The 12,359-nt window shown below is 34.1% G+C and overlaps 3 protein-coding genes and 1 long non-coding RNA gene across 4 annotated transcripts; all 4 read right to left on the bottom strand.

The window, feature by feature from the left end:
• Nucleotides 1-641: 641 nt before the first annotated feature.
• LOC100638122 (trichohyalin-like) lies at nucleotides 642-6,110 on the bottom strand. Its single transcript, XM_019993262.1, has 12 exons — nucleotides 6,084-6,110; nucleotides 5,918-5,989; nucleotides 5,026-5,820; nucleotides 4,604-4,864; nucleotides 4,500-4,556; nucleotides 3,994-4,119; nucleotides 3,633-3,857; nucleotides 3,361-3,525; nucleotides 3,109-3,261; nucleotides 2,207-2,260; nucleotides 1,972-2,154; nucleotides 642-1,712 (listed from the first exon to the last, which is right to left on the bottom strand). Exons 1-12 carry the CDS (start codon nucleotides 6,108-6,110, stop codon nucleotides 690-692), a joined length of 3,141 nt encoding a protein of 1,046 aa, XP_019848821.1. The 3' UTR covers nucleotides 642-689.
• Nucleotides 6,111-6,609: 499 nt separating this feature from the next.
• On the bottom strand, nucleotides 6,610-8,154 carry LOC109580266 (uncharacterized). The gene is made up of 4 exons (XM_019993272.1): nucleotides 7,981-8,154; nucleotides 7,870-7,923; nucleotides 7,707-7,826; nucleotides 6,610-7,615 (listed from the first exon to the last, which is right to left on the bottom strand). Exons 3-4 carry the CDS (start codon nucleotides 7,755-7,757, stop codon nucleotides 6,713-6,715), a joined length of 954 nt encoding a protein of 317 aa, XP_019848831.1. The 5' UTR covers nucleotides 7,758-7,826; nucleotides 7,870-7,923; nucleotides 7,981-8,154; the 3' UTR covers nucleotides 6,610-6,712.
• A 15-nt stretch (nucleotides 8,155-8,169) lies between these two features.
• LOC109580268 (uncharacterized) lies at nucleotides 8,170-8,470 on the bottom strand. Its single transcript, XR_002184152.1, has 3 exons — nucleotides 8,393-8,470; nucleotides 8,294-8,338; nucleotides 8,170-8,239 (listed from the first exon to the last, which is right to left on the bottom strand). It is a non-coding gene; the product is annotated as an uncharacterized LOC109580268 (long non-coding RNA).
• A 110-nt stretch (nucleotides 8,471-8,580) lies between these two features.
• Nucleotides 8,581-12,179, bottom strand: LOC105316757 (golgin subfamily A member 6-like protein 6). The gene is made up of 12 exons (XM_019993261.1): nucleotides 11,835-12,179; nucleotides 11,757-11,783; nucleotides 11,646-11,711; nucleotides 11,299-11,598; nucleotides 10,467-10,721; nucleotides 9,772-10,385; nucleotides 9,518-9,719; nucleotides 9,450-9,467; nucleotides 9,339-9,404; nucleotides 8,992-9,291; nucleotides 8,749-8,943; nucleotides 8,581-8,700 (listed from the first exon to the last, which is right to left on the bottom strand). Exons 1-12 carry the CDS (start codon nucleotides 12,090-12,092, stop codon nucleotides 8,581-8,583), a joined length of 2,421 nt encoding a protein of 806 aa, XP_019848820.1. The 5' UTR covers nucleotides 12,093-12,179.
• Between the last annotated feature and the right edge of the window lie 180 nt (nucleotides 12,180-12,359).

The raw sequence follows: 12,359 nt of genomic DNA, 5'->3' as shown, positions 1-12,359 counted from the left end.
TCATCAACTCAACAAATCTTTCTTCTATTGATGCTTTCTATGAAAGATCACTATTATATTATTATCACAAATCTATTCTAACCGTCTCTGTTAACTCTTCAATTTTGCGTTGCTTGAAGTTCATTTCTCTGCTTGATTCTAAGCATTCCAGAGTTGTCTTCCTCAGTTGAATATCTTGCTGATCAACTGTTTCTCTTAATCGTTCAATTTCTCTATCTTTCTTTATCACTTCTTCGCATCTTTCTTTCAATTGAAAATCTTTTCCTTCCAGTTCTCTCTCCTTTCCCTCTAGTCTTGCACTTAGTTCATTCAGTTGAGTTGCTTTTAAGTTTGCAAGCTCCTTCAAATCACTATTTTCTTCTAAAGTTTCTCTAAACTTCTCCTCAATTGCGTGTGCCTGCTTCACAAACAATTGCATAAATTGCTCGCTCAGAGGGCTATATTCCTGCTATTATATACCAATTCAATAGAAAAGAAGGTCAATTGCAAAACATGTTCTATTATTATACCTCTGCTAATCCTTCCGAAGCTTGTGCTTCCATATTAAACCACGCCCTGCAAAGCTAAGGGTGCAGGGTGGGGCTCATTACATGATTTTTATAAAAATTAATAATAATAATAACTAATAAACTCTAATATTAAAATGTTAACAAAACTTGTAGATTAGACAGTCACAGTCACAATTATATCTATCTTATTCCTGTGCAGAATTCATTTATATGTCTCCTCAATTTCTGGATCTCCCCCACACGATATTGTTTTCCGCACTTTGGGCAAACTAGATTCGGGTCGTAAGGTAACGAACTATCACCATCATCAAACAGAACCTCAGCTGTAGTAGGGCCTCTGCTTCCCTTACGTACATCTTCAGCCATTTGCTGTATCTCTTCATCAATATTATCAATCAGTTTATTCTCTTCAATGTCAGAGTCTGAATCATCATCAGTCTTCCGTTGCTGCTTTCCTTTCTTTTTCGGTTTTTCTTCTCGTTCCTGGGTTGCTACTGATTCTTGGTGCTTGCGTTTATGTATATTTTGACTTGAAGCTAATGGCGAACGAGGTGGATGGTGAGCATCTTGTCTTCTAAATTCATCCAAATCTTTAAGTAGTCTATCAGCTTCTTGTCGTGCCTTTTCCCATTCAGCTTCTTCTGCTGCTTCCCTCTCTCTCTGCCTCCTTATGTTCTCATCGTATCTTCTTCTCATATCCTCCTCAATCCTTCTTGCTTCCTCCTCCTGTCCTTTTCTCATTTCTTCATGTTGCCTCCGTCTTCTTTCTTCTTCATGTTGCCTCCGTCTTCTTTCTTCTTCTTGTCTCCTCTGATTGGCTACTCTTTGTCTCTCAGTCTCATTGCTGTGTGATCTGGGTCTGTAATTGTTAGCAGCTCCTCCCGGTTGATCTTGAATATTACTGTCTGAAGCATTATGTTGAAGACGTCTTGGTCCATCCCTCCTCCTATCTCTCTCTTGATATTGATGTCCTTCGTCTCCTCCATCAGCACTAACAATAGGAATATTGTGAACATTAGAGATGTGTATATTGGGTGATTGAGGGTGCTGCTGGTATGATGGAGTGTGTGGTGATATACTATCAAGAGATTGAGGTCCTTCGTTGCTTTGCTCAATGTCATGATGACGATTGTATGGATAATGATCACGTTTTGGCTCATGGCTAACATCTTTTCCAACACTTTTAAGTCTTTTAGACAAGACCTACGATAAATGAAGTTAATTACTAGCAGCCAGTATACATTGTCTGTATCTACAACTACATGTACATTAAGGTACAATAGTATTCAATGAATGTTTTTGTAATTGGCTCAGGTGGCATACATGAACATATTGATACTCTTATGCTATTGGCTTCATATTTTTTAATTATACACATACATGCATTTTACAGGATTGTTTAAACTGAGAATGACCTACACTGTACAATGTACATGTACATACACAATACATTATCACTTACTGTATTAGCATCTTTCATTGTAGCAGATTCTTTTTTTGCTCTATCCAATTCTTTCCTTGTACTATTAAGCTGCTGCTCTAGACTAGTAACAGCAGCCTGTTCCTTATTGTATGCTGTTAATAATTCATCTCTATTAGCAGATACATTGGCTAACTGTTGTCTCATCCTAGCCAGCTCACCATCCTACAGTAAGTATATTAAATACACACACTCACATTATACAGAGTATTTGTACCAGTTGTTGCTTGGACTGTATTTCATTAGCAAGTCTCTCATTTAACTCACTGACCTATAATAATGCATGTAGTATAAGTACAGGATACAGATAGGATAATAATGTAAATATGAAATGTTAAATGCAAACTGTGGCTCCTTGCTGTACATGGTATTTTGTCAAAAATTGCTCTGACAAAATTCTCATTGTTTTATTTTTTTCTGATGCATATACATGTACATGTACATGTCTTATCAAGTTTAAACTGACTACAATCAAAATTGAATTTCTTTAAGTTGCTCCAAAATCTGGCCAAAGTCCCTGTACTATAGTACAGGGTATTCATCAAAAATGGCAATGAGAGAATTCTTTGTTTTTATCATTTTATCTGATATATATACATGTTTTTATGTTGTGTAGAAAGTTTGAGGTGATTCCGAGCATAATTAGATTTTTTACGAATTTTTAAAGTTGCTCCAAAATCAGGCCAAAGTCCCTGTGCTATAGTACAGGGATTTCGGCCAAATTTCGCCAAAAATGACAAGGAGAGAATTTTGCATTTTTATAATTTTTTCTGATGCATATACATGTCCTTATATTGTGTAGCAAGTTTGAGCGGATTCTGATCAAGTTTGGATTTTTTATGAATTTTTAAAGTTGCTCAAAAATCGGGCCAAAGTCCCTGTACTATAGTACAGGGATTTTTGCCAAATTTTGCCAAAATTGACTAGGAAAACTTTTTTGATTTTTATAATTTTTTCTAATACATATACATGTTCTTATGCTATATTTCAAGTTTGAGCTGAATCCAATCAAAATTGAATTTTTTATGAATTTTTAAAGTTGCATTTGGTCAAAATTACAGTCATTCTTAATAATGGTAATAATGTACAAGTACATATACAAGTATAATGTATACATACCTCATTTTTTTGTTTCTCTTGACTCTGAGTTACTAATCTCTTTTGTCTGTCCACCTCCCGACTGTAAGCATTGACTTGAGCAGTCAATACTTGAATCTCATCCTCCATTTCCTTTACTCTGTCCGTCTCTCCTTGTTCCAATTCTTTGCTTTTCTATTTAAAAATTTCAAAAAATGATTTTTAAGCACAGATTTTATTACATTTAATATAGAATAGTGTTAATAATAAAATTAATCTTATAATCATAGGTACATTTCTTAGCTTTTTGGACTCCTTCCTTGCTTCAGCTAGTTCAGTCTCTTTCTCTGCTAGGTGTGCTGTCAATTCCATCACTTTCACTTCTAATACTGCCACTTTGGAGTGAGCATTTTCACGATCCTTTCTCTCATTATCAAAATCTTGCTTATAAATATCAATCTAAAATAAAAAAGAGACTTATAAATGATGCAATTGTACGGTATATGACTTGGTGTACTGGCACCAAAGATAAAGTGCAAGTTCTTGCTATACAGTAACATTAGTACCTCTGCATTTTTAACTCCCAGCTGCTCTTCTAATTGAGCTATAGTACTCTCATGATTTTTAACTCTTTGAAGTAATTGAGATACAGTTTGGTTTCTTTCATCTTGAACTTTCTTGAGCTCAGCCTCCTTCTCTTCTAATCTAGTTCTTTGCTCTTCTTCTGAGTACTTCAAGCGTCTTGTTTCAGCTTCTTTTTGTTTCAGCTCATTCTTCATTTTATCATTATCCTACATGAGAATTACCATCAAATCAGAACACATAAAACACAGCATTACAGTGGATGAATATTAAATCCAAGTACATGCATATATATGCATATATATGCATTTGTAACTTAGTAGCTAATTTAAGCTAAAGTCTTACATCTTGAACTTTCTTGAGCTCAGCCTCCTTCTCTTCTAATCCAGTCCTTTGCTCTTCTTCTGAGTGCTTCAAGCGTCTTGTCTCAGCTTTTTTTTGTTCCAGCTCATTCTTCATTTCTTCATTATCCTACATGAGGATCATCATCAAGTCAGATCAGCACAAAACACAGCATTATATCAAATCCAAGTACATGCATATACTGTATATACATTTGTAGCTGAGCTGAAGTCTTACAATTCTCTTTGCTATTGGTCTTTCATAAGGTTTTTGGTTTCTATATTGACTCCGTGTCATGCGACGTTCTGCCATTTTTAAAGTTTAAATTATAAGCTCAGCCCTTGAAGCCAACTTATGCAAACAACACACCCTCTTAGTTTTGATAATACCATCTCAAACTAGGGCTTCAATATTGTACCAATTTTTTTAGGAAATGGCAAAATACATATTACTGATCAGAATTGCCTCAAAAAATTCCCTATAAAACAAGCAGCTGTATATAGTCTTACTTTCTGACGAGCAATTAATTCATTCTTAAGCTGCTTTACTTCATTATTCCATTGCTCCTAAAATAAAGAAATAATTGAAAACTTGTATTAGACATAGCACATACCTTCAAACTAGCTACTTCCTGCTTGTGTTTTCTTTCAAGATTAGCTCTGTCATCAGTTAATACTTTGATTTGAGCTCTCTCTCTCTCCAATTCTTGTTTGTGAAGCTTCTCTTTATCTTTTGCCTTGATCCTCTCCTCCTGGAGTCCTTCCTTCATGGTGGCTATTCTTTCTTGAAGGCTAGTCACGTGATCTTTCTCTATACCCAGTTCTCTCTCAAGCTCAGTCTCTCGTTTAGTGCCACCAATATCAGGAACTTCACTCTGCATAAAAAATAAATACATATAATAATAATAAGCTAAAGATACATGTACATGTATGTAATATATATTACAAGTATGTATTAAAGACTATGAATAGAAGCAAACATGTACACATACATGTACATATTATTATTATTATTATTATAAGTATATCTACTAACTTGTCGGAGTTTTTCAGCTTTTGTCAGTCTCTCCACTTCACTTTTCAGTTCTTTCTTTCTGAATTTGTGCTTCTCTTTCTGTTCCCTCAGTTTGATCTCGTGCTCTGTTTTTAAGTCTTCCAGCTGCTTCTGTAATCTTTCCTTCTCTTCCTCTTTTTCTTTAAGTAATTGTTCCTGCGATGCTTCTTTCTCTTTTCTCTCTGTAGCAGTTTCTGCTTGTGCTAGGAGAATGTCTTCCTCTTTTTGTGCTAGTTTAATTCTCAAATCATCAACTGTTGCTTTCTGAAGTTGAAGTTGGTCTATTTTGTCGGCCTCCATGTCATTCAGTTCCTTCTGAAGCTCTTCCTTCTTTTTGTTTTCACGTTTAACTGCTTCCATTGCCTTGGCTATCTCTCTCTCCTTCTCTTTACGAACTTCAGTTACTTCAACATTTCCCATCAACTCCATGTCTTCTAACTTTTTAGCCAACTGGTCCTTTTCCCTCTCCGCTTCCTCCTTCCCCTTCATTAGTTCATCTTTTTCCTTTTGCATCACAATTATTGATTTTTGTGCCAACTTCAGTTGTTTTTGAAGTCTAATATTTGTCTCTTCGTATTCTTTGATCAGATGTTCCTTGTCCTCAACCTCTCTCTTGTATTTATCCCTCTCTAATTCTGTTCTAATCAATTTCTCATCATCATCAACAATAGCATGAGGATGATTATAAGCTGCAGGATCGTGTGGATCAGGTGGCACCTGAGCCTGAACTTTAAGAGGTGCAGTGTTATCAAATTGGTTATTAAGTACCCCTGGAAGCTAAAAAAATAATCAGATGAAAAAATGTTAGCATAAACTAGTGTTGATCAGAAACTAATTATAAAAATAACAAATCAGAATATTTTATAAAACTAACTTCTTTTGCAGCATTTTGACCATCCTCTATATTTTCTTCCACTCCCTCAGTGTTATCAAGTACCTCTGGAAGCTAAAAAAATAATCAGATGAAAAAATATTAGCATAAACTAATGTTGTTCAGACACTAATTATAAAAATAACAAAATCAGAATATTTTATAAAACTAACTTCTTCTGCAGCATTTTGACCATCCTCTATATTTTCTTCCACTTTCCCAGTTTCTACATTACTTTCCTTTCGTCTAGAACAAAGACAAGAACCCATTGAGTCCTGAAAATTATAACACACAGAATAGTTAAAATGAATGACACCAAAAGTATATATCAATAATAGAGTTATACACTTTCAAAATCAAAACCTCAAAGCATGTATAGTTACGTGCAAGTCTAATGAGTCGGTATAGGATCAAGAGTGATAGGATTAATTGTAAGATTTAAGAGTTTCATTCAAAAGGATTCTTAAATAACATTTCCTCAAACAAAGAAGTAGGATGCTACTCACAAAACGGTACACTTCACAACAAATACGAGCAGTTTCTTTACTTGAGTCCTTGATTTCAGTAGAAACGTGTCAATATGGACGAAATGTCTTGTGAGTCTTCACTTCTAAAAAGCAATAGTCCACTCTTGAACAATCTATTTCAGTGGGATTTCCCCCGAAACTAGGCCTACATGTATAACACGCCCACTATTGAAAATAATCAAAATTTTAACCAAAAATTAGTGTAAATACAATTCTGTGTAAGTGTGTGTTTGCAAATAAATCAAAAACCAAATGTACAGCCATTAATCATCTATCTTATTCCTGTGCAGAATTCATTTATATGTCTCCTCAATTTCTGGATCTCTCCCACACGATACTGTTTTCCGCACTTTGGGCAGACTAGATTCGGGTCGTAAGGTAACGAACTATTACCATCATCAAACAGAACCTCAGCTGTACTTGGGCCTCTGCTTCCCTTACGTACATCTTCAGCCATTTGTTGTATCTCTTCATCAATATTATCAATCAGTTTATTCTCTTCAATGTCAGAGTCTGAATCATCATCAGTCTTCCGTTGCTGCTTTCCTTGATTATCGTTGGCCTTTGGTTGTGGGTGAACTGGTTTTTCTTTTGATGCAGTGTCTTGAAATGTGTTTGGCCTTCTACCTTTTTCAGCCTCTTCTCTTGTTAACTGACCCTTTGTTCTTGATTGATCTTGTGTGTTGGAATCATTGTTGGTTTGTTGGTGTTCTGCTTGTCTTCTCATACGATCAACTTCAAGCAATGCATCATCAACTTTCCTTGCTAATTCTTGTCTGTGTTGTTCAGCAACTAATGATTCTTCTGTTGGTTGCACCTTTTGCGCTGCTAATGATGAATCTTCAACCTGTTGAAGTGACTGACTCCAATCACTGCTGCCTTGTTGATTATATGGTTTAAACATCCTAGCCATTTCTTCTTTAGACATAAAAGCAGGACTATCATCAGGAACACTATCACTATCAGTATGGTGAGCAGGAGTGACTCCCTCAGTCTTTGATACTACTAACATGCTATCACCATCACTCTGTACCACTGGTTCAGGAACTGGTGCAGGAGTGGAGTTTGGACGTACAGCAATATTGGAAGGTAAAGGATAATGTGGGTGTTGAGGTTCTCTGATACCATGAGGATCAGTAGTATTTACTTGCTGCGGAATTTTGCTTCTCAGTACCTTTAAAAAATTAATAATTCTCAAATACTGCACCAAAATTTTTAAATGCTTAATGCAAAAGTTTATCATTACTATAGTATACATAGCATACCACATTAGCTTCCTTCATTTTTTCTATTTTATCCTCTAGTTTAGTAACCATTGCTTGTTCCTCATGATATGCTGCCAGTAATTTTTCGTAATTAGCTGATAAAGTATCAAACTGCTGTGCCTACAGTATCAGTCATTAAACACACATACACACATTATATTACCAGTTCTTGCTTGGCTTTCGTTTCGTTAGTAAGTCTTCTGTTTAACTCACTGATCTATCATACAATGATACGTACAATTAATCGCAAGTAAGACAAGCAATGAGTACATACCAAATGCTGTTGCTGTCCCTTAGATTTTAATTCAGCAGTGAGATTCCTTTCTAACTCACTAGTCTTAGTCACCTGTAACCATTAAAAGTATAAGTGTCATTTTAATTGAACAATATAATTTAAACGATGGCCAAACAAACATATACTGTACATTGCTTTTCTATGCCAGCATAATATTGCTTAAATAATGTTGATATGCAAAAAGTATAAACACAAACTACATTACCAGCTGTTGTTTTTCATTTCTATGTTCAGTAGTCTACAAAAAAACAATTAATAAGTAAAGTTGTAAATAAGGGACATGTGTAAATACCTTAGACTTCATTTCAGTTTTTAACTTTTCCTTTAGTTGAATGACCTAACAACAAAATAATAATAACCACATTCATTCATGTGAGCAATTTGTGTATACCTCAGTTTTGTGTTTCTCTTGACTCTGGGTCACTAATCCTTTCTGTTTATCCACCTCACGACTGTAAGCATTGACTTGCGTTGTTAATACTTGAATTTCTTCTTCCATTTCTTTCACTCTGTCTGTTTCTCCTTGTTCTAATTCTTTGATTTTCTATTTTTAAAAAATTCATTTCAAATTATTGTTGATTATTCATGTACTTTTTCCAGTTTTGTCTTTTCCTTAGAAAACTGTTCTTTTGCTTTTTTAAATTCTCTTTTAGTTTTCTCTTCCTCATCTGTAAAAGATGCAATGAGCTTAGAATATTCCTATAAAAATAAAATAAAATCTAGTTCAGTATATTTAGCAAAACTCACGTCAATCTGTTCTTTATCAGCTGCATTTTGTTGCTGCAATTCATGATACTTCCCTTGTGCAGTAGTAAACTTCTCCTCTTCTTCAGTTAATCTCAGTTTCAAATACTCACAGTGAGCTTGCAAATCAGTTAATGATTGATGTAACTTCTGTCGATCGTTTCTTTCAGTTTCAAAGTCTTGCTTGTAAATTGCACTCTAAAAATTAATACAAAATAATGATAACTACTATTATGATTCACACACCTGTGCTTCTTCTACTTGTAATTTCTCAGCTAGTTGATCAATCTGCTTTTGTTTAGCTTCCAATTGTTCATTAGCCCTCATCATTTGTTGATCAAGTGCTTGCTTCATCCGAGACACTGTTTCACTTCTTACTTCAACCGCTTGTTGTAGACTAGCTATCACTTCATCTTTCTCTTCCATATCTTTGGCAAGCTTATCCTTCACTTTCTGTAACTGATCCCTGGTGTCTTGTACTTCACTTTCTTTATTTATTCCATCTTCAGTGAGCTTTTTATTAGTAACTTGCAAAGTCTCAATATCCTAACAAAATTAATAACAATAAAGATAAATAAAAATAAATGATTTACTTGTTTCTGTTTATCAACCACTTTCTCTTGTCCATCAAGTATTTTTCCAATTTCATCATGCTTTTTCTATCAAAAATATGAGTATCATAATAATTATTTTAACAATAAAACCTTGAGTTCTTCTAATTCCTGTAATTAAAAAAACAATAGAAAAGGCACAAAATTATAAATTTCCTTACCAATCTTTTATCAGTTTCAATTTTTGTAATAGTATCATGTAGCTCCTTCAATTCACTTCTTAGAGTAGACTCTATATTATATTGTTTCTTGATTGCTACCTTCAACTTCTCCATGTCAGCATCATAATTTCTTTGCAGTCGCTCTATTTCACTCGAACAAGCTTCAAACTTTGCCTGTTGCTCATTAAGTTGATTAGAAACCCTGTATTAATGGAATAATAATAATAAATACATGTAGACTGCATTCCATATACCTTAAAATTTCATCTTCTTTATCTTTTAATTGAGATTTAAAATCATCTTCTTGCTTTTTAAGCTCTGCTCTTGCGGATTGTTCGATGTCTCTAGTAAGTGCTTCATTTTGTCGTCTCTCTGTCTCCAAAAACTCCTTCTCTTGTTTTTCAATTTGTCGTGTTGATTCAATGGCTGTCTTCTGAGATTCTTCTTCCAATTCTTCAATTTTTCTCTTTAATCTATCTTCTTCTTTTTTTAGAAATTCCACTTCACTTTGTGCTGCATCAGTAGCTAATTCTTGCTTTTCTATTTTTTTCTTATATTGTTGAATTCTCTCTTCTAGCTCACTGACTTCAGCTACTTTTTCTTTCTTGATTCTTTCTAATTCTTTTTGATTTTCATTAACTTGTTCTTCTAGTTTTTCTACTCTTTGCCTCTCATGATTAATATCTTTACTTGCTTCAGCTAGCTGTCGTGTCACATTCTCAGCTTTCAACTTCTCATATTCTTCCTGAAACTTTTTAATACACCCCTTGAGGGTAAATTGCTTATCAAAGCGTTCTTCCACTTCCAACTTTTTCTGAAGAGATTCAATTTTTTCCTCTAACTGTTGAATAGTTAGTTTGTCATTTTCCTAATAATTGTAAAAAGTATCAGACAGGTGTGGTAGTAAAAAAAGCTCAAGTCAAACAGTGATCAGGATAATTAAGCTTACTTGCGGAATTTTTGTGCCTCTATTATTACCGGCAGCGATGCTACTAGATCTTGTAGGGTGTTTAAATTGGTTGGGGAGAGCTTTAAATTTCGAGCTCGACAAAGAAACTTTACTAGTATCTGTCCAGGAATGGCTTGAAGTTGAAATTCTTGATGTTGCATCAGTAGACCAAGTAGTAGTTGGCCAGTCCCAATCAGAACTTGATTTGTCATTGGCCTCCTTCTGGCTAGCACTTCCTTCAGCCATCCTACAAACCTACAATATTCCATGATTACATCAATTGAATACTGAAATCTCTGATACACACTATTATTGTAGCTCAGAGCAAGACATAGGAGTCATGGTTTTTACGTTCTATCAAAAACCTCAAAAAACCAAAAAAAAATGATGGGTTGATGAGGAATCATGTAGGTGTGGCTAGCTGTACAGACCACACCCATAAATATTAAAGATATAATTACCGTATAGCTCCAAATTTTCGTCGGTCAAAATTTTCGTCAAATTCGTTAGGTACTTTTGCTTGAAAAAATTTTTAACCAACAAAATTTTTGTTCCACGTGGGTAGTATGCGGATTAATAACAAAAATGACAAAAATTTTATTGACAAAAATTAATTTTAGCAAGAAATTTCGCCGTTTTCATGGATTTTCTGTATTCACGAAAGTTAATTCCGTAAAATTATCTGTATTGCCCATAAACACGTGTGCTTTAAAATAAGAACCACGAAAGTTAATTCGCGAAAAAAGACTTGTGGCCTGATTCGCGAAAGTTTATTGCCTTGAAACTTTGTGGCTATATGGTAACTAAAGTTATGAAATTTACACGTACATACCAGTGCTTCTTCCACTTGTAATTTCTCAGCTAGTTGATCAATCTGCTTTTGTTTAGCTTCCAATTGTTCATTAGCCCTCATCATTTGTTGATCAAGTGCTTGCTTCATCTGAGACACTGTTTCACTTCTTATTTCAACCGCTTGTTGTAGACTAGCTATCACTTCATCTTTCTCTTCCATATTTTTGGCAAGCTTATCCTCTACTTTCTGTAAATGATCTCTGATGTCTTGTAATTCACTTTCTTTATTTATTCCATCTTCAGTGAGCTTTTTATTAGTAACTTGCAAAGTCTCAATATCCTAACAAAATTAATAACAATAATAAATAGATAAATAAATTAATTCACTTTTTTCTGTTCAACGACAATTTTCTCTTGTTCGTCAATTTTTTTTCCCATTTCATCATGCTTTTTCTATCAAAAATACATATATCATAATAATTATTTTAACAATAGAACCTTTGATTCATTGAGTTCTTCTAATTCCTGTAATTAAAAAAAAAACAATAGAAAAGGCACACATTATAATTTCCTTACCAATTGTTTATCAGCTTCAATTTTTGTGACAGTGTCTTGTAGCACCTTCAATTCACTTCTTAGAGTAGACTCTATATTATGTTGTTTCTTGATTACTACCTTCAACTTCTCCATGTCAGCATCATAATTTCTTTGCAGTCGCTCTTTTTCACTCGAACAAGCTTCAAACTCATTTCTATAACTCTTTTGTGTTTTGAGTAGAATTATTTCCTCTTCATATTCTTTTATTTGCCTTTCCTTGTCTTTAAGCTCTCTCATGTGCCTTTCATTCTCCAATTCTATCCTCGCTAGTTTGAGACTCAGTTCAGGATCATCACTGGATTGCTGTGGTACCAGCACAAATGAGGGCAACTACAAATAAATCAAATTCTCAGCAATAATTTCTTATTTTTAGAGATTATGATACATATAAAGAGCTCTACATAGTACATGCATGCTGTTATTCTCCATTTTAGCAAGTAATAAAACTGAAACTAAACTGATCTCTTATAAAAGCAATTATCATTACTTATAAATTTTACTGAT

Source organism: Amphimedon queenslandica, unplaced genomic scaffold, assembly GCF_000090795.2.
Source record: "Amphimedon queenslandica unplaced genomic scaffold, v1.1 AMPQUscaffold_13499, whole genome shotgun sequence".
Taxonomy (NCBI): Eukaryota; Metazoa; Porifera; class Demospongiae; order Haplosclerida; family Niphatidae; genus Amphimedon; species Amphimedon queenslandica.
The sequence above is the reverse complement of the archived record's forward strand: the minus strand, read 5'-3'. Positions and strand labels throughout refer to the sequence as shown.